The 19463-nt window shown below is 50.9% G+C and overlaps 1 protein-coding gene across 2 annotated transcripts in view; it reads right to left on the minus strand.

Moving 5' to 3' along the window:
- The window catches only part of LOC140428319 (protein-glutamine gamma-glutamyltransferase 2-like), a 52738-nt gene that overhangs the window by 22033 nt on the left and 11242 nt on the right, over nucleotides 1–19463 (minus strand). For both annotated transcript variants that reach the window (XM_072514662.1, XM_072514663.1), the window contains exons 2-6: nucleotides 15896–16075; nucleotides 12011–12244; nucleotides 9473–9591; nucleotides 4550–4678; nucleotides 2918–3095 (exon numbers count right to left, since the gene is read on the minus strand). In XM_072514662.1, coding sequence (XP_072370763.1) covers nucleotides 2918–3095; nucleotides 4550–4678; nucleotides 9473–9591; nucleotides 12011–12244; nucleotides 15896–16075 — 840 coding nt within the window. The remainder of the gene's footprint in view (nucleotides 1–2917; nucleotides 3096–4549; nucleotides 4679–9472; nucleotides 9592–12010; nucleotides 12245–15895; nucleotides 16076–19463) is intronic.

The following is a 19463-nucleotide window of genomic DNA, read 5'->3' on the forward strand; positions in this document are numbered from 1 at the left end:
TTAGGGGGAAAGCTATATGGGCTGGATTCTCCGATCCCCGACGGCGAAATCGCGTTCGGCGATGGGGCGCAGAATTCCCAATGATGCCGAAATAGGGGGACGGCGGTGCTTTTGTGATGCTCCTCCCCTGAAAAGCGGTGTACTGATCATATCCACGCCCTCCTTGCGTTGGCTGAGGCCCGCTCCGCGATGCTCCATCCCCGACCGGCTGAGTTCCCAACGGCGTGGGACACATGTAGTCTCAGCCGTCGGGAACTCAGCATGGTGGCTGCGGACTCAGTCCACTGCCGCCACGATCGGGGGAGGGTCGACCCGTGGGCAGGGAGGGCATTATTCGGGGTTGGGGACACGGTGGGGGGCGGTCCGGGGCATGCGAGCCGGTCGAAGGGGAGGACTATATTTACGGGCCTGGTCCACCATGAAGCACGGCGTGGCCATTGCAGGCCGGCGTCGTGCGCAAGCGCGGCAACGGACCCGGCAATGCTCTGGGCCGTATCGACAGGCAAAGCCAGGGGTTTACGCTGCGTGGCTGTTGCCCCTCACCGGATGGAGGATCGGTGCAGCTATTACGCTGGGAGCTCTATGCTCCCTCCCTGCTAGTTCCCACTGGAGCATGGAACCGGTGGCCGTTTCGCGCCAGTTTTCCTAGCGTAAAACACCACCCAAACGGAGAATCCAGCCCATGGTGTGTCTCCTCAATCAATCAGGATGAAAATCCTTCTTGAACCATGGACTGGAATTTTATTCCCCTCCCCCAAGTAGCTGGCAGGCATGTGAGAGATGTAAAAAATTGGGTAGGAGAGAAGAGGGTGTCTGTCATACGTGCCATCTACCCACCTCTGCTGCTACCTCACCAGTGTAGATTGGGTATTAATTTTCCCACCTGCCCTTGGGACAATGAGGCTCTTAAGTGGAAAATCAATAGTAAAGTAAGACTGTCTTCCCACCATGACATGGTGGTATTGCCATACCCCCAGAAGCTTGGCTGCAGACAGGGGAAGGGGAGTTCTTCTGTGCTCTCCGAGGGTCCTCTCAGTAGAAAGCTGTCTCCATTTGATCACGGTGCACCCTGGCTTCCCAATCATCAAGTCCCTCTTTGCCTTTTCCCTAGAGCCTGCCTAACTGACACTGGAAAGCCCGATCCACTTGCCAAGCCTCCATTGTATCTGATCCAGGGACTGACTCCAATTCCAGCAGTGGCCACCATTCCTGGTGATGCTGCGGTGAGCGAAGAGTTGGTGGCCCTCTGATTGGCTGATTGCTCTTGGAGGGATGACGCCCTGCCGCATGGGGGCTTCAGCCAATGGATCATCTGAGCCCATGTGAAATGTCATCATGGCTTCCAGGGCCAGCAGAGGCAGATTCGCCACTATCTCCAAGCCAAATCTTGAACATAAAGTGGCGAAAAACATGTTTGCAAAACACAGCACCAAGTAGCACAGACTACAGGTGTGATTTTCCAATCCCGGTAATGCTGAGCATAATTATGGGTCGGATCAGAAAATATGGAGAAAGCTCAAAAGTTGGTTTTATGCCCAAAACACATTGCAATTGTCCGTTCCCGACTTTAATGCTGATGTGCATCTCCCTCAAAGCCGTATCAGGAATGGCATTCACATTCATTAGAATATCATAAATGCTTATTATGATGGGAACTCATCAGCATCAGGGCCCCACTCAAGATCAAAAGACCATGCCAGCTTCTAATTAGACCAACATGATTCACGATTGGGTATAAGTGACATACACCTAGTGAACTGCATTCACTCGTGATCTGTTTTTTAAAACAATTTTCCAATTAAGGGGCAATTTAGCGTGGCCAATCCACCTACCCTGCACATCTTTGGGTTGTGGAGGTGAGACCCACGCAGACATGGGGAGAATGTGCAAACTCCACACGGAAAGTAACCCGGGGCTGGGATTGAACCTAGGTCTTTGGCGCCGTGAGGCAGCAGTGCTAGCCACTGCACCACCGTGCTGCCCATCACTCGAGACTTCAAGGTACTTAACTTTGATCAGGCTGCACTTGCTCCGAAATGTGGGCAATGGGGCACACTGTAGATACCTATTGGCAACAGCACCTCCAAACTTTGCAGCTGGCAGTTTCAGAGATGGGACTGCCCACCCCCCCCCACCTCATCACCTCTCAAAACTCTCATTTTCTCACTGCACATTTGCCGTCCTGTGAAATCTAGAGGACGTAGTCCTAGAGTGCACTCCATAAGTCTTCCATTGCATGGCAGAACTGTTGCACATCCAACCACCTGCCCAAAGCACTGCCATTGCAGTTTGGCCTATTGCGCTGGGATTGTGGGGGTGGAGGGAGCTTTCCTGAGTCCTTCTGTGATCCTAGACATTGGAATAGCACCGCCAAGTGAATAAGTGAGGATGTAATGCCTGGAGTGAAACTAACCCTTCGCCCCCACAGTCAATCACTCGTTGGCTATAGGGACATGACCCTTGGTCCACTGACATTCGGCTGGCCTGGACAATCCTGGTAGCAGGCGGAACCCAGAAATTTTCACCTATTAAATTAAATTTGTGTTTCTAGTACATGCTACTGGTTATAAATTGGAAATCTAATCTTAACAATCAAAATGTCAGTGAATCCCTCACTCTGCAATTAACATATATTCAATAACATGCCAGTGAGTCGAAGGCAGGATTTTCCATTGGTGGGAGTGAACATTCCCACCCAAAGTCAACAGAATTTTTGGCCGCTCTCCCAGAATTGTCTGGTCCCACCTACAATTATTCCTACCATGGAAGGGACTGAAGGATCCTAGCCGAAGTGTCTGAACCTGTCGTACAAATATATTTCAACACTTTAGGGCATACTTCACTGCAGCAACATGCAGAAATTTAAAATTAGCTTCCATTTCAGAATAAAATCCCTTTTCCCTCTTCCCCTTTGTACCTGAGCAGGCCACCGCTGCAAACACCCAGCACTGTCCAAACTGAACCCGCTGACTGCCACAATTCTCCCACTGGTGAAGGATGGCAACGCTTCCATTCCAATGCCATGGGCATGTCCCTCCAGTATATGGGCTCGACCATTTACCTTGAAGTACCCCACTGTCATCACAACAATTCACCTGTAAAAGTTAGAACAGTGAATCAATGTTAACACTGTGGCGTAGGTTTTGTTCCTGAGACTAACAGTACAATCTATTGCATGATGTGGTCATAAAGTTATGCAATAGAAAGAATACCGCCTTTCATTACACTTTTATTGAAGCAACTAGATTTTCCTTCATTTACCCCAAGGGATAAAGGGAAAACCACATATTTCTTCACTTGATAGGTTTATGGCTCCCTTGTAAGACCATCAATTAATCCACCATGACACAAGCTAAGGATCGAGGTTGCTGTTATCTGAAAGAGTGACAGTAAACCTCGTTATTGACAGCATGGAAGCACAGTGGTTAGCACAGTTGCTTCACAGCTCCAGGGTCCCAGGTTCAATTCCCGGCTTGGGTCACTGTCTGTGCGGAGTCTGCATGTTCTCCCCGTGTCTGCGTGGGTTTCCTCCGGGTGCTCCGGGTCCAAAGATGTGCAGGTTAGGTGGATTGGCCATGCTAAATTACCCTTAGTGTCCAAAAAGGTTGGGTGGGGTTACTGGGTTATTGGAATAGGGTGGAGGTGTGGGCTTGGGCAGGGTGCTCTTTCCAAGGGCTGGTGCAGACTTGATGGGCTGAATGGCCTCCTTCTGCACTGTAAATTCTATGATTCTATGATAAGATTTAATGGTGCTGAATTACTGTTGAATGACTATTTCATTATTTTTTTATTAAAACGTAGGTTACACGCAGTCACACAACATGCCAGGTTGCTACAGCTTACTTAGTAAAGCGAGCTTAATTGTCTGAGTGACCAGTTCCACCTCAGATTTTCTCTTCTTTTTAATAATAAGAATAATCTTAATAATCTTTGACATCGAAACAAACCTGTTGGACTTTAACCTGGTGTTCTTACTGTGCTCACCCCAGTCCAACGACGGCATCTCCACATCATTAATAATCTTTATCAGTGTCACAAGTAGGCTTACATTAACACTGCAATGAAGTTACTGTGAAAATCCCCTAGTCATCACACTCCGGTGCTTTTTTGGGTACACACAGGGAGAATTCAGAATGTCCAATTCACTTAACAGCACGTCTTTCATGACTTGTGGGAGGAAACTGGAGCACCGAGAGGAAACCACGAAGACACGGGGAGAACGTGCAGACTCCGCACAGACAGTGACCCAAGTGCGGGAATCTAACCTGGGACCCTGGCGCTGCGAAGCAACAGTGCTAACCACTGTGCTACCGGGCTGCCCAGTAAATATGTGGCTGTTGAAAGGCTTGAGCAAGCACAAAAGAACCAAAATCATAAAACATAAATAGAAACAAAGGAATATGAAAGGATGTATCAATCTCACAATGCTTGTTGTTATTAAGCCAGGGAGCACAAGAAAACTTAACATAACCCGGAGTGAAGTACATCACATTGCTATCTACGAATTATTACTCTCATCACGATCAGCTGTAATGTTAACAGTGCTCACCATAGCTGTCACCACTCTGCTGATGTATACAGGGTCATTTCTGCGTATATAGTCCTTCTCTGGGCATTTCTGGCATTTGAGATTCTTGTCCAATAACGTAAGACAAATATCTATGATTTTATCTTCAAACTGAAAAAGAAAGATCATGACCTTTAACTCCACGAATACCGTTGAAGAATTGTACAGTGATAATAGTGGGTAGAATTGGGGCGGGTGTGGAAAAGGCGGTGAGCCGGTTAAAACGCCATTGTATCCGGTCGGAGTGGAAGATCCCACTGGTGGGAGGGGCCATAAATTCTATCCAGTGGGTGAGATTTTATGCACCCCGCCACGACGTGTTTCGCAGCCAGGAAGGTGGTCCACCACTTGCCGGTGGTGGGATATTTTGGTCCCACTGTTGTCAATGGGATTTCCCATTGTGTGGACCCCCCTCCACTGGGAAACCCATGGCGACGTTAACCGTCGGCAGGATCGGAAGATCCCGCCGGAGGGAATGGATGGAAAATTCCTGCCATTAATATATTTTATAATTACTATTGTTAGATCCAATTATCACAGTAGCAGAGATATGAAGATATGGCTACTTTCAATGTTATGTTGATTTTCAGTTGCTACGACATTCAGTAATGTGGCTTTGAAGTTCTCCTTGCAGGACTGGGCTAGCTTGACCAAGTGGTTCCACTGAGGTGTCTACACTACTGGAAGTGTGATGAGGCAGGTTTTGTACTCTCCCTTTAGCCATGAACTAATGCCAGGAGACTTTCTACAATCTACTCTTTTAAATGAATTTTGGTTGTTTTTTTGTCAGAAATTGCTATGTGCCAAATAGCCCACTCAGCTGGACACATTGATATGTCTATTGCACAGTACACAACTAATACTTTCCTCAAAACAGTGCATGCTCATGACGTGAGACAATTTTCCTCTTCAGTATTTGGGTGTAAAACATTACACAGTTAGAAGTTAGAAATTAGGTTTGAAGTATCATAGGCTGGAAATACAGCCAAGGGGTTTTGGACCTGTTTTGGACAGGTGCAGTTTAGTTGGATAAAATATATTATACCAGTCTCTCTTAGGTTTTGTTTCAACACTTGCTTCACTACTTAAGAACCCAAAAAACAAATTTTGAAAACTATAGCTTCTTATGTACAAACACAAGGTGGAAATTACTGAAGGATCTAAAACAAGAGAAGGTAATCAGAAATCAATGAGGTGTGGGGCCTGTAGATTAATAACCAGCATAGCTGTTAAACTGAGGGAAATATGGCTGAAGTGACGAACATTGACAGTGCAAAATCATTCAACTTTTGAGTATGAATCCAGTTTCTTAGCTTCACCAAACATCTTTTCTCTGTGACAAATGTACTAATTTGTTCCTGAAGGAATACAATAAAGACATTCTTTTAGCACAGGCAACCACGTCGGCTAAAAGTATGAGATTAATTCACCAGAGAATTTGAGGAGTGTAAGGTTAGGAATGGCAACAATGGTGTCTACGTTATCAATGGTGGAGATGATCTTGTGCAGAAGGACCACGAAGCACAGAAATTTAATTCTGATTGCCCTATATTCCAGGCATGAGCTAGAGTTAGAAATGTTATAGTTTGTGGAAGTATACGTGACATTAAGAGAAAAATGTATAATATTGTAAGTGCAAAAACAAGATCATAGAAGACCTGATGATATTACCATGAAAAACCTGGCAAAACCAAAGGTGGGGGGGGGGGTGATTCTCCGATATGGAGGCCAAGGGCGTCATTCTCCGACCCCCCGCTGGGTCGGAGAATGGCCGTTGGCCGCCGTGAATCCCGCCCCCGCCCCAGCCGAAGTCTCCGCTCCCGGAGATTGGGCGGGGGCGGGAATCCGGCCGCGCCGGTTGGTGGGACCCCCCGCTGGATTCTCCGGCCCGGATGGGCCGAAGTCCCGCCCAGGAATGGCCTGTCCCGCCGACGTAAATCAAACCTGGTATTTACCGGCGGGACCAGGCGGCTGGGCGGGCTACGGGGTCCTGGGGGGGGGCGCGGGGCGATCTGACCCCGGGGGGTGCCCCCACGGTGGCCTGGCCCGTGATCGGGGCCCACCGATCCGTGGGCGGGCCTGTGCCGTGGGGGCACTCTTTCCCTTCCGCCTCCGCTACGGCCTCCACCATGGCGGAGGCGGAAGAGACTCTCCCCACTGCGCATGCGCGGGAAACTGACAGTGGCCGCTGACGCTCCCGCGCATGCGCTGGGAAACTGACAGCGGCCGCTGACGCTCCCGCGCATGCACCGCATTTCCGCGCCAGCTGGCGGGGAAACAAACGGCATTTCCGCCAGCTGGCGGGGCGGAAATCCCTCCTGCGTCGGCCTAGCCCCTCAATGTTGGAGCTAGGCCACCAAAGATGCGGAGCCTTCCGCACCTTTGGGCCGGCGCGATGCCCGTCTGATTGGCGCCGGCTTTGGCGCCAGTCGGCGGACATCCCGCCGTTGGGGGAGAATTTCGCCCCAAGTGTTCGCGGGTGTCATGGCGCGGTTGCTCCGATTCTCCGGCCCGGCGCGGGGCTCGGAGAATCACCCCCAGGGATGTAGATCTGAGTCAAAGCAAAACTTTTATCTTTCCTCTGAGCCTGACCCCATCACAGTTCCAGAACATAGGGGGCGGGATCCTCTCAGCCCACGCCGGGTCGGAGAATCGCTGGGCCGGGCGGGAATTGCGTGACGCCGCCCCAACACCAGTCCGCCGATTCTTCGGTGAGCGGAGAATCGGTGCCGCCGGGGCGGTCGGCACGCCACCGGTTGGGGGCCACTCAACCCCCCCCCCCACACCCCCCCCCCCCCCCCCCTGCGGCGATTCTCCGCCCGGGATGGGCCGAGTGGCTGCAAAAAATATCTGAGTCCCACTGGCACCGTCCATGTGTGGTCTTACCTGGCGGGGCCTCGCCGTGCATCCTTTCGGGGGTGGCCTGATGTGGGGGGGGGGGGGGAGGGAGGTCGACCTGGGGGGGGTCCTCCGTTGTGGCCTGGCTCGCGATCGGGGCCGACCGATTTGGCGGGCCGGCCTCGGGCTGTTGCCCTTTTTTGCGCTGCACTGGCCCCTGGAGTCCTACACCATGTTGCGTCGGAGCCGGCATGAGGAAGGAGGCCACCGCGCATGTGCGGCAATCGTGCCGGTCGCAGTGCACATGCGCGCATGCGCAGACCTGCGGCATGCATTTGTGGCCAGTATCGGCAGCTGGAGCGGCGTGGGTCGCTCCAGTGCCATGCTGGCCTCCTGTAGGGCTCAGAATACCTGCTCCTGGGGGCGACGGCGTTTACGACGTCGTCAACACTTAGCCTCAGGATCAGAGAATCTCGCCCAGGGCGGGGGATTCTCCAGTACCCCAATCGCGTGTTTCTCAGCTGTGGGACGTTTGCTGGTGGCGGGATTCTATCTTCCCACTGCTGGTCAATGGGATTTCCCATTGCAACCCACCTTTCTGCAAAACCCGCGGGCAGTGATGCCTTGCTGGCGGCAAAGTGAGTCACAACGACTGGAGAATTCCAGTCAGGGTCCTTTCAGTATCTTGGCCAAAATTTTTCTTTTTAAAATTTTGAGTACCCAATTCTTTTTTTCCAATTAAGGGGCAATTTAGCGTGGGCAATTCACCTACCCTGCATATCATTTTGGGTTGCGGGGGTGAGACCTATGCAGACATGGGGAGAATGTTAAAACTCCACACGGACAGCGAACCTGGGACAGGATCGAACCTGGGTCCTCAGTGTCATGAGGCAGTAGTGCTAACCACTGCGCCGCCATGCTGCCCTCTTTGAGAGGAATTTCTAGCATTAATTGGGCACCAGCCTGAACACCTGCTGCCACGTTAATCAACCCATGGGGCCCTTGACAATATCCTAATCGTCCATTTGCTTGCAATGCCTGATTCACAAGGCAATTGATCTTTGCAAAATCAACCGTTGAATGTTGAAACCCCCAATTCCTGCCAAGCCAACCCCACCCCTCAATGCTAGTCATCTCAGCATGTCCTTGAGATCTAGGGCTTCTAATGGAATAAATTATGAAAATTCACCAATGTACATCTGCCCCTGAAATGCCGCGATTTCCGAGGGGAATGAAAAGGAGTGGAACACTGATGGATGCGGGGTCTGTCCAAATCCACTTCAAATGACAATGCAATGCAAACCAGTTCTGGATGACCTCAGGAGTTTTGGGGTTCATACTTCGGTCTTGATCTGTTATAACACTGGATTCTCAACCATAACTGTTATAGTTATTATAGATACAAGGATTCCTGTACACTGCAAAATGTTAACCTTTCTGTTATTGAAATTTTGGTTGCAGAATTCGGGGGGAAAGTCAATGCTTGTTGGTGATATTAATGATCAAAATGTATTGGGATTGCATTCTTTTGTTCACTATTTTGATGTAGGCATCAACTGATTTATTTTAAATAGCTTATTGTCCTTGTTAAAAAAACAGACAAAAGAATGTAATATGAAAGTTTCTAAGTTAAAATCCCCCCCCATCATGTGTTAGAATGCAGTTTTATACTAGAGGGAAGCAAAATTCTATTCACTATATCACCTGCCATATTTACATTCACCTTCAATGCATGCTGCTAATCATTGGTAGGAATCTTGTGTGTATTCGCAATTTGAATTGCACACATTCAAAGATGGACTGCACTGAGTCTGCAGGTGATTTAAGGCTCTTGCATTCATCCACAGGGATGAATATAGCTCACAAGGATGTCAGAGGCTACAGTTTGGACTCAGTACTGTCTAACCATTTTGAAAATTGTAGCATTTTTGGACATGGAGCCAATGTAAATTAGAAACCGTGAGTATTATGAGTGAACAGGAATTGGTGCAAGTTTGAAAACTGACAGAGAATGCAGCTCACTTTTAAACAGAACTCAACAGTAAATTGTTCAAGGATCTCAAATACCTGCCCGAAGTACCATGAGCGACTTTGAATAGATTGATTAGTACCAACAAAGATTATCCCATCTTCATTCAGCACATACTCCTTTCGTTGTTCATCACTATCCAGAAAAACTTCATCCTCTGACATGGAAAAGCACAGATTTAATAACACAACAATCATTTATAATTGGTAAACGTGAAATAAAAGAGCTAACCAATATAACTTCAGGACGATGTCAGCATAAGAACTTTTAATAGCAGGAATAAAATGATACTGTGGCATCTAAGGGGTTTTCACAGTAACTTCATTGCAGTGTTAATATAAGCCTTCTTTTGACACTAATAAAAATTATTATTATTAGGATTTATGGACAGCATATTGATATATTCACAAAGACCCATGTTTATTCTTCAAACACCTAGGGTCCAGAGAGAGAGGATTATGTTTTAGTTTTTAGAGTCATAAAACAAATGCCCAAGAGCTCAAGATGGTGCGCTCATTCACTCTGGGTGTGTGTGTGCCCATTCTGCACTGGGTATGTGTGCTCATTCTACAATGGGTGTGTGTGTGCCCATTCTGCACTGGGTGTGTGTATGCCCATTCTGCACTGGGTATGTGTGCTCATTCTTCACTGGGTGTGTGTGTGTGCCCATTCTGCACTGGGTGTGTGTGCCCATTCTGCAGTGGGTGTGTGTGCCCATTCTGCCCTGGGTGTGTTTGCCCATTCTGCACTGGGTGTGTGTGCCCATTCTGCACTGGGTGTGTGTGCCCATTCTGCCCTGGGTGTGTTTGCCCATTCTGCACTGGGTGTGTGTGCCCATTCTGCACTGGGTGTGTGTGCCCATTCTGCCTTGGGTGTGTTTGCCCATTCTGCACTGGGTGTGTGTGCCCATTCTGCACTGTGTGTGTGTGCCCATTCTGCACTGGGTGTGTGTGCCCATTCTGCCCTGGGTGTGTTTGCCCATTCTGCACTGTGTGTGTGTGCCCATTCTGCCCTGGGTGTGTTTGCCCATTCTGCACTGGGTGTGTGTGCCCATTCTGCACTGCATGTCTGCTGATCGGGCTGCTCCGTAGCAGTCAAAGGTGCGTGCCTGAAACTAGAGTTAGACTAATTGCAAATGCTTAAATCTGGTTTCAGGGTCCCGGTTTGATGCCGGTCAGCCATGTTCCGCCCCCTCCAAAATGGCGTCATCGGGTCGCACGCCATTGCAACGGCATTGGAGCGTCATCGGAAGACGCTCCCGCAATGCTCTGCCCAATGCCGATGGGCCGAGTTTCCGATCGCGTGGGACATGTGTGGTCTCAGCGGTCGAGAATCCGGTGTGGCGGCTGCGGACTGTGTCCAGCGCCTCCACACTCGGCCGGGATCCGTGCCGCCGGCTGGGGGTGCTTCCGCGAGGGCTGGTGGGACTGGTGGGGGGTGGTCAGGGAGTGACATGTGGGGTTGCGGATGGCACATAGCCGGCGTGATGTTGGCGCCGTGTGCATGCGCGGCCAGGGACCTGGCTGTTTTCGGTGCGGGAGCAGGCAGTTTCACCCAGCACCACTGCTGGCCCCTCACAGGTCCCGGAATACGTGAGGCTTCGGCGCCGATTTTGGCGTTGTAAAATGCCTGCAAATTCTCCGTTCAAGCCGGCACTTAGCTGAAACGGAGAATGCAGCCCCAGTTGTCATTAAAGGGATTGCTGGAAGCTGCCACCTGGCAGGAGAGTCAAAAGATTTTCATCTATTGTAGAATTTGGACAAGAACAAATACTCCTGCCTCTTCCACTTCTAACTATTGCCTTCCCCGTCCTACCCCAATTGCACTATTAACGTCCTCTTCCCAGATTCCCCTGACATCCTCAGCTGGCATCTGAGGCAGAGAACTTTGCTGCTCCTTCCACACTGAGCACTAGCTGGCTCTATTCTAATAAGGCCAGAGGTTCAATTTGCCTCCTTAGGCACCCACAGCACATGTTGCACCAGGATTCTGCAACTCCATTAACGTTCTGTTGAATTGGATGATCCTGGTGGTGAACGGGGCCAGAAAATCCCACCCAATGTATCGGTTCGGTGAACTTTCAGCAGAACTAGTTTTATTGACCTTATGTGAATAATGACTGCTGTAAATGATGGTGTATTTGGGAAGTAGTGTTTATAATTAAATATTCGCATTGAGTTACCTGGCTGGAAATTCCGTTGGTTTGTCTACCATCGCCTGCTCTATTTGTGATCCGGGAGACAGAAATTTGGGAAGTATGGAATTATGAACAATTATCTGTTGTTGTGATATACTGAAAATTTCAAAATGAAGGATTCATCAGCATTGCTATCACCCCTACTTCCCTTTCCCATGTCCATGTAGCACCTCCTGACCCTGTTCACCTCCTCATCACCACCACATCATTCAGCTCTGCTTATTTAGATGTCCCTCGGATGCTTAGTCCCAATGAAATACGAGATGACTTAGGAGATGGGGAGGTGGGGATGTTGGCCAGTATTTCAATTAATTTAGTCCCTTTCTCATTTACAACCCAATTCTAAATCTCTCAGAAACTATATTGTAAGGATTCCTACCAGTGCACCATGGATTGAAGAGTAGGATGAACTCCCCAATTTTGGAGCTTTTGAATTCTTTTGTAGTTAGAAGATGTAAGCTGTACCGTCCGATTTTGGCATTTGGAGAGGAAGATATGACCAAGGTCAATCTGGTTCCAGTGCTGGAAGAAACAAATGCACTCCAACCATTCGCACTTGATGAATTTACTGAAAACAGGACTTCGGTTCCAGATGAGGTTGAAGGTTTTAGCCCTAAAGTAAGAAAAATTAAATGAAATCAAACCCAGGCTATAACAAATCAGACAGCTCTACTTACTAAAGAATCACCATCTACTTCAATTTTAACAAAATAAATTACTGAAATATGTTTCAAAAAGTTGTTTAAAGTATATTTTGGATTTCTTTTTAGTAGCCAGATAATCAGTGATATCTGCATAAATCTGACATTTTTATTATCATGATATAATTTTGATTACATTATAAGCATAACAGACTGTACACAACCTTCAGATCGCCATGGTCTATTTCTTTCATATCAATCTTCCGATATGTGATTGTTTGTGTGGAGTTTGCACTTCCTCCCCATGTCTGCGTGGGTTTCCTCCGGGTGCTCTGGTTTCCTCCCGCAGTCCAAAGATGTGCAGGTTAGGTGGATTGGCCATGCTAAATTGCCCCTTCGTGTCCAAAAGGTTAGGTGGGGTTACTGGGTTATGGAGGTTGGGTGGAGCATGGGCTTAAGTAGTGCTCTTTCCAAGCGCCGGTGCAGACTTGATGGGCCAAATGCAATGTAAATTCTATGATACTATGAAATATATGGGGCAGCATGGTAGCACAGTGGTTAGCACAGTAGCTTCACAGCTCCAGGGCCCCAGGTTCAATTCCCGACTTGGGTCACTGTCTGTGCGGAGCACTGTTGCAGACTCGATGGGCCGAATGGCCTCCTTCTGCACTGTAGATGCTATGATTCTATGATTCTTGGCTGGCCCGGTCCACGGGGAAGCGGATGTAGTGGTGCGCCATGGCACAAAGGGCATCTGTCACTGCCCGGATGCACCGGTGCACCGATGTCTGTGATATGCCGGACAGGTCCCCACTCGGTGCCTGGAATGACCCCGTTGCATAAAAGTTCAGGGCCACCGTAACCTTGACGGACACGGGGAGAGGGTGTCCCCCGCCAGTGCCACGCGGTGACAGGTGTGCCAGCAGGTGGCAGATGTGTGCCACGGTTTCCCGGCTCATCCGGAGTCTCCTCCTGCATTCCCGGTCCGTAAAGTCCTGGTATGACCTGCGAAGCCGGTACACACGGGGCGCCCTCGGGTGCCTCCGTTGCCGTGGGGCCGTGACGTCCTCCTCCCCCTCCTCGTCCTGTCGGTCAGGTGTCCCTCCAGCCTGGGCGGCTGCCGCCTGGCCCTCTGCGGCAGCCTGCGCCGCCTCTCTGGCACGCTCCTCCTCCTCCTCATCCAGGGCAACATAGACATGAGCGGCTGCCACCACGGCGGCCAACATCGCTGGATGATCTGAAAACATGACGGCCTGGTGGGGGGGAGGGGAACGACGACATGTCATCATTGCCCATATCCCCTCCTCCCCCCAGCCAGGTGGCATGGACTGCATGGGTCCAACTGTTGGAGGCTGGCACCTGGCCAGGTGGATCAACTCATTTGCCCTCCCATCACCCTCCTCGGCACGGACCCCCTCCCCAACCTCCACCCCAGCACGGTCCCCCTCCAACCTCCACCCCAGCACGGCCTCCCCCCCCAACCTCCACCCCAGCACGGACCCCCCCCAACCTCCACCCCAGCACGGACCCCCCCCCCCAACCTCCACCCCGGCACGGACCCCCTCCAACCCCCAACCTCCACCCCAGCATGGACCCCCTCCCCAACCTCCACCCCAGCACGGACCCCCTCCCCAACCTCCACCCCAGCACGGACCCCCCCCCAACCTCCACCCCGGCACGGACCCCCTCCAACCCCCAACCTCCACCCCAGCATGGACCCCCTCCAACCCCCAACCTCCACCCCAGCACGGACCCCCTCCCCAACCTCCACCCCAGCACGGACCCCCCCCAACATCCACCCCGGCATGGACCCCCTCCAACCCCCAACCTCCACCCCAGCATGGACCCCCTCCCCAACCTCCACCCCAGCACGGACCCCCTCCCCAACCTCCACCCCAGCACAGACCCCCCCCCCAACCTCCACCCCGGCACGGACCCCCTCCAACCCCCAACCTCCACCCCAGCACGGACCCCCTCCCGGCACTCCCCCGGAGCCCAGCCTACTCTAACCACCCCCCCCCCCCCCCCCCGCCGCACACACACACACACAAGCCGAGACACACCTCTCCTCACGCAATCAGTCTGCGGCCACGCCATTTCCTGCCCAGAGCCAACCCCCCCAGGCCGTCACTCACCTCCTCGCTGGTCTGCGTGAGCCTGGAGCACCGGGTCACGCCGATGAAAAGGAGGTTTGATTCACGTCGACGTGAACAGTCATCACGTCGACGGGACTTCGGCCCATCCGGAAGGGAGAATATCGGCAGGCCGAAAATCGGCTGCCTTGCGCAGACCCGTGATATTCTCCGCGGCAGCGGCGCCATTAACGCCCCGCCGACTTTTCTCCCTTCGGAGACTTCGGCGGGGGCGGGGGCGGGATTCACGGCGGCCAACGGCCATTCTCCGACCCGGCGGGGGGTCGGAGAATGACGCCCCTTGTGTGCCGTAGCGATTCTGTGATTCTGTGCCTCATATCTCCCAAAAGCCTCACAGGATCAGTCATCTCTCCTGAACAAATCTAAGGAGTTTCATCAAGTGAACTGGATAGGTGGTGTTGGAAGTAAAGAAAAAGTAGGAACTTGCTGACTGAAAGACTAAATTGTTTTCTAACTTGGGCGAGATTCTCCCCTACCCGGCAGGGCGGGGGTCCCGGCGGGACGGAGTGGCGTGAACCACTCCAGCGTCGGGCCGCCCCAAAGGTGCGGAATCCTCCGCACCTTTGGGGCTAGGCCCGCCCCGGAGTGGTTGGGTGGCCGGCGGGATAGGGGCCAGGCGCCACGCCAACCGGCGCTGAAGGGCCTCCGCCGGCCGGTGCGAGTTGGCGCATGCTCGGGAGCGCCAGCGCATGCTGGCGTCATCCCCGCGCATGCGCACATGGAGTCACTTCCGCACCAGGACCGGCATAGAACGGGCGGAACTTCGGCCCATCACGGGCCGGAGAATCCGGACAGCCCCGGGGCCCATTGAGTCGCGCCTGACCCCGCTATTCTCCAAGGCGGGTGGTGCGACTCACGCACGCCGGTTTTTGGGGTGTGGGAGATTTGGGAGGACGGCGGGTGTGGGATTCACTCCGCCCCCGGCGATTCTCCCACCCGGCGGGAGGTCGGAGAATCACGCCCCATATTTGAGAAGCCAAGCGATTAGACCTCATGGGATTCTCCGCCGGCAGGATTCTCCGTTTTGCCGGCGCCCGGGGGTTTCCCGACGGCGTGGGGCTGCCCCATAATGGGAAACCCCAATAACCGGTAATGGAGAATCCCGGTGGCGGGTCGAGGCAGAAAAGTGGCGCAGCGGCGTCATTGGCTGCATAAAGCATGGGAATATAGCAGATAGGAACAGGAATAAGCAATTATTTTGTGTCCAAATGTGCTTCATGATTTCACTCTTGTGTATAGGAATTACGTTGAGGCGTTTGAATGTCTTCACATTTTAGTCATCATTGCAAGTCTCTACAGGAACCAACAGGACCATCTTACACTGCATTTTGATATGTGGTGATCTCAATGTGTATTACTTGCTGTCATCAAGAAACAGAAACTGTACTATTCACACATATTACAAATAAATAGAGATATGAGTAACTATAGAGATAAATCATTAAACCTCTTCAATTCATGACGGCCTACCTGTCTTGGCAGTGAGTACAATTGTGCTGTGGTCTATATATTCATCGGTGAGGGACTGCAGTATGATGCAGAAGGGCTGTCCCCTCCTGACTATCAGTCGGTTGGTGCCGATCTCAGCCGTCCTGTGATTTTGGTTGTTCACCTCGCATTGAAAGTCAACGGTGAAATTCATTTCAGCAACTGTAACAGAAACCACAGAATATTCAGATTATAAAATAAAACCACTAACTACTGTTTTATTTTGTGCTGAAGTTAGTTGGCTCTCTAAGAATCTTCAATGTCGACATTAGTTATAGACTGATTAAAAGGCTGCCGATTCATTACAACCACTTCACACTATTGCATTAAACAAAATCTGCAAATTAACATAAACTTCCAGATTGAGTTCCAGAACCAAGGACCCTGGAATTAATTCAGAAACAATTATAAGCGTGACTCGGCAGGACGTTTCATTCTTTCTTCTTGGATGTATTAAAATGGGGCGAATGTGTTCGTTGACCACAATCACCTTGTGCTCTCTTAGCACTTCTTTTATAAAGGGTGGCACTCCCTAAATCGTGGCATGTTGGAATTATAAGTACTGCTTACTGTTATCTCTTCAAATTACCCCGAAGTTAAAAAGGTTCTGTTTTCAACATTTTGAATAAGGGTGTGTTGAGCAGATTGCTTCCAGTATGCATTCCAATTTGTCTGCATTACAGGCTGAGATCTTCTGTCGATGGCAACGATTGACAGCAAGTGGGTGTGTACAGTCTGAGATGGTAACTTGATAAAATTTATAGCTTGAATTTACTGGAGTTATTCCATCTAATTTCAGCTGAATTTATTCATTTGAGAATAGGAATAGAATAAACATCTTTACATACATTCACTTCGCAGAAGCATTTAAGCCTAGAATCATATACTGCCCAAAGCAGAATTGGAGTGAATAAATGTTATGTGCTATCAGCGAGCCACCTCCCAGCTTTCATGACATGCCTTTCTTTCACTTAAACTCCTTTAATGCTTCTCTTGATGTTAGGTGGGACTCCACCCACTCGTATTCATTCTTATCTATACAGTCATAGCCAACGAATCACTTGCAACATTTTATCTTCAAATTTAAGCATGGCGTGGAATACGAGAGGTTCCAAGGGAATACCGCTATCGTGCTGCCATCTTGAGTTGGCGGCCGGTTAGTGAGGCCCCACGTCCGGCCATCCCCACTAGCATTTCAAATTAGCCCCAAACCATTCCGCTGCATAGGAGTCTATGTGGGGGATCTCCCTACTACAGGAGAACCTGGAGGGGGAGTCCCTATTACAGGGATCCCTGGAGGGACTCCCTATTACAGTGGTCCTTGGGGGATCTCCCTATTACACGGGACCCTCGGGGGGTCCCCCTATTACAGGGTCCCTTGGGGGGGGGTCTTCCTATTACAGGGGTCCCTGTGGGGGACCCCTATTACGGTGGTCCCTGGGAAGGTCGCCCTATTACAGGGGTCCCTAGGGGAGGCATGGGAGAGATCTGGTAGAGGAGGCATTGGTAGGCAGTGCACTGATGGAGGTGGGAATGGCCCTGCAAAGGGCACGGATGGTCTCTACTAGTGTGGCAGTGATCCACCATGCCAGGGCCACACTGGAAGAGACCACTAATCATCGTGCCCACGTGATTCCTGGCTGCGGGGGCATGAGAATCACAGGAGGCCAGAGTATAGGGCGTTGGGCCCAGTAAATAGATGTGAATGGGTTTTGGCAAAGGACCAGAGCAGTATGTTGACGTCAATCTCGAGTTTCCCCGGAAGCTCCAACTCTCCGTCTCATTGGGGAATGTATTCTTGTGTTCTGGGACGGAGAATCCCGTCCATAGAAAGATACAGAGAAAAGAAAAGTAGGAGGAGGCCATTCAGCCCATCAAGACTGCTCCGTCATTCATTATGTGCCATACCCAGATCCAGCCTTCCCCCCGTAACCCTTGATGCCTTTGAAGTTGGTGGATAAATACAAGTTGTTGGGACATATCCTCTGAAAGATGGCCTCAGGCAGTGCAAAGCTCGTTCAAAACAGTATGGGGTTGTCATCTGTGTTATGTTCACAAGACGTCAGAGTGATGCTACTGAGAAACTACTCACATCATTTTAATTTTAAGAATGGAGGAAACAATCTCACATCAGCAAATTTTGCATCCCTTACATCATTCAATGCAACTATATATACATAATTACATATAGAGGGGACGATTTTCTGGTCATGTTGCGCCAAACGCAAATCCCGCTATGTCGGGGAAATACCAGGAGAGCCTTGAAACGGGATTTGTGCTGGGCATCAAATAGCTCACAATGTTCCCGGGCCATCCCAGCAGATGTAATCTGGTTCATGCCCTCGCTGGGAGACCTTCCCCCACTGCAGTGGCTGCCCATAACTTAGTGCATCCCTCAGCACATAGCCTTGGGCTTTGGAATGTGCCAGTCTGCAACACTTGGTCAGGGACAACCCTGTGCTGGAAGACCAACAAATTTCAGGGAGACCAAAGAGTGCCTTTCACCAAGTTGATGATCATTCAGCCATAGCTGATGTTTGTCTCAGTGTGAGTTCCTGGGAATCACCCGTAGAGCACAGAGTCCTGTGTCACGGAGCTGATCGCGATGAACCTCGACACAAACCACCTCATCTCCAGACTTTCTTTGCAAATGTGCTACCACCACTTCAACCTGTTCATTTTGGGGATCCTCGGGAGAGGTGAAGTTACAGTAGCACAGTTTTAGTCTCCAAGAAGCCACCTATCTATGTTGCTATCTTTAAAGAAAAGGGGCAAGCTGTATTCCCTTAAGCAGATGGCTTCTTGTAAAATGCTGAGTCAGCAGACCTTGACAGATAGTGGGCTGGATTCTCCGATTTTGAGGCAATGACCCTACGCCAGCGTGGAAACGGTGGTGTTTTACAAAAGACAAAGTGGTGTAAAATGGCCACCGATCCTCCATTTGGCTGGGGGCTAACATCAAGGCAGCATGGAGCACACGGCTCTAGCTGCTGATATGGCCCGAAGAATTGCCGGGTCCGTGGCCGCGCATGTGCATGGCGGCGGCCTGCAGGGGCCGCAACATGGCGCTGTCGCTCGCGGACCCGACCTGTGAAATAGTCCCCCCCTTTGGTTGGCTCGGGCGCCCCGGACCACCCCCCACAGTGCCCCCTGCCCCTGGCAAAGTCACCCCTGCCCACGGATCGGCTTTCCCCTGAATGTGGTAGCGCTGCACTGAGTCCGCAGCCGCCACGTCGAGTTCCCAATGGATGTGTCCATGAGAGACCCAAGCCGCCGTGAACTCGGCCGGATGAGGGTGGAGCATCAGGGAGCAGGCCTCAGGCAACGCCCTAAGGCCGTCGCTACGTCGTGTGGCATACTCCTAGACTACGCGGAGCATCACGAAAGCGGCGGCGCCCCCGATTTGTTTGGAAACTTTGATTCTCCGGCCGAACCCGATTTCGGCGCGGTGACCGGAGAATCCCGCCCAGTGTGAGTAATTTTTCTCAAGCTCAATTTCCAGTGTGGAGCCTAAATAGATGGGATTGTAGGTCGGAGGCAGAATTATAAT

The sequence above is a fragment of the Scyliorhinus torazame genome, chromosome 8 (genome assembly GCF_047496885.1).
Source record: "Scyliorhinus torazame isolate Kashiwa2021f chromosome 8, sScyTor2.1, whole genome shotgun sequence".
Lineage (NCBI taxonomy): Eukaryota > Metazoa > Chordata > Chondrichthyes > Carcharhiniformes > Scyliorhinidae > Scyliorhinus > Scyliorhinus torazame.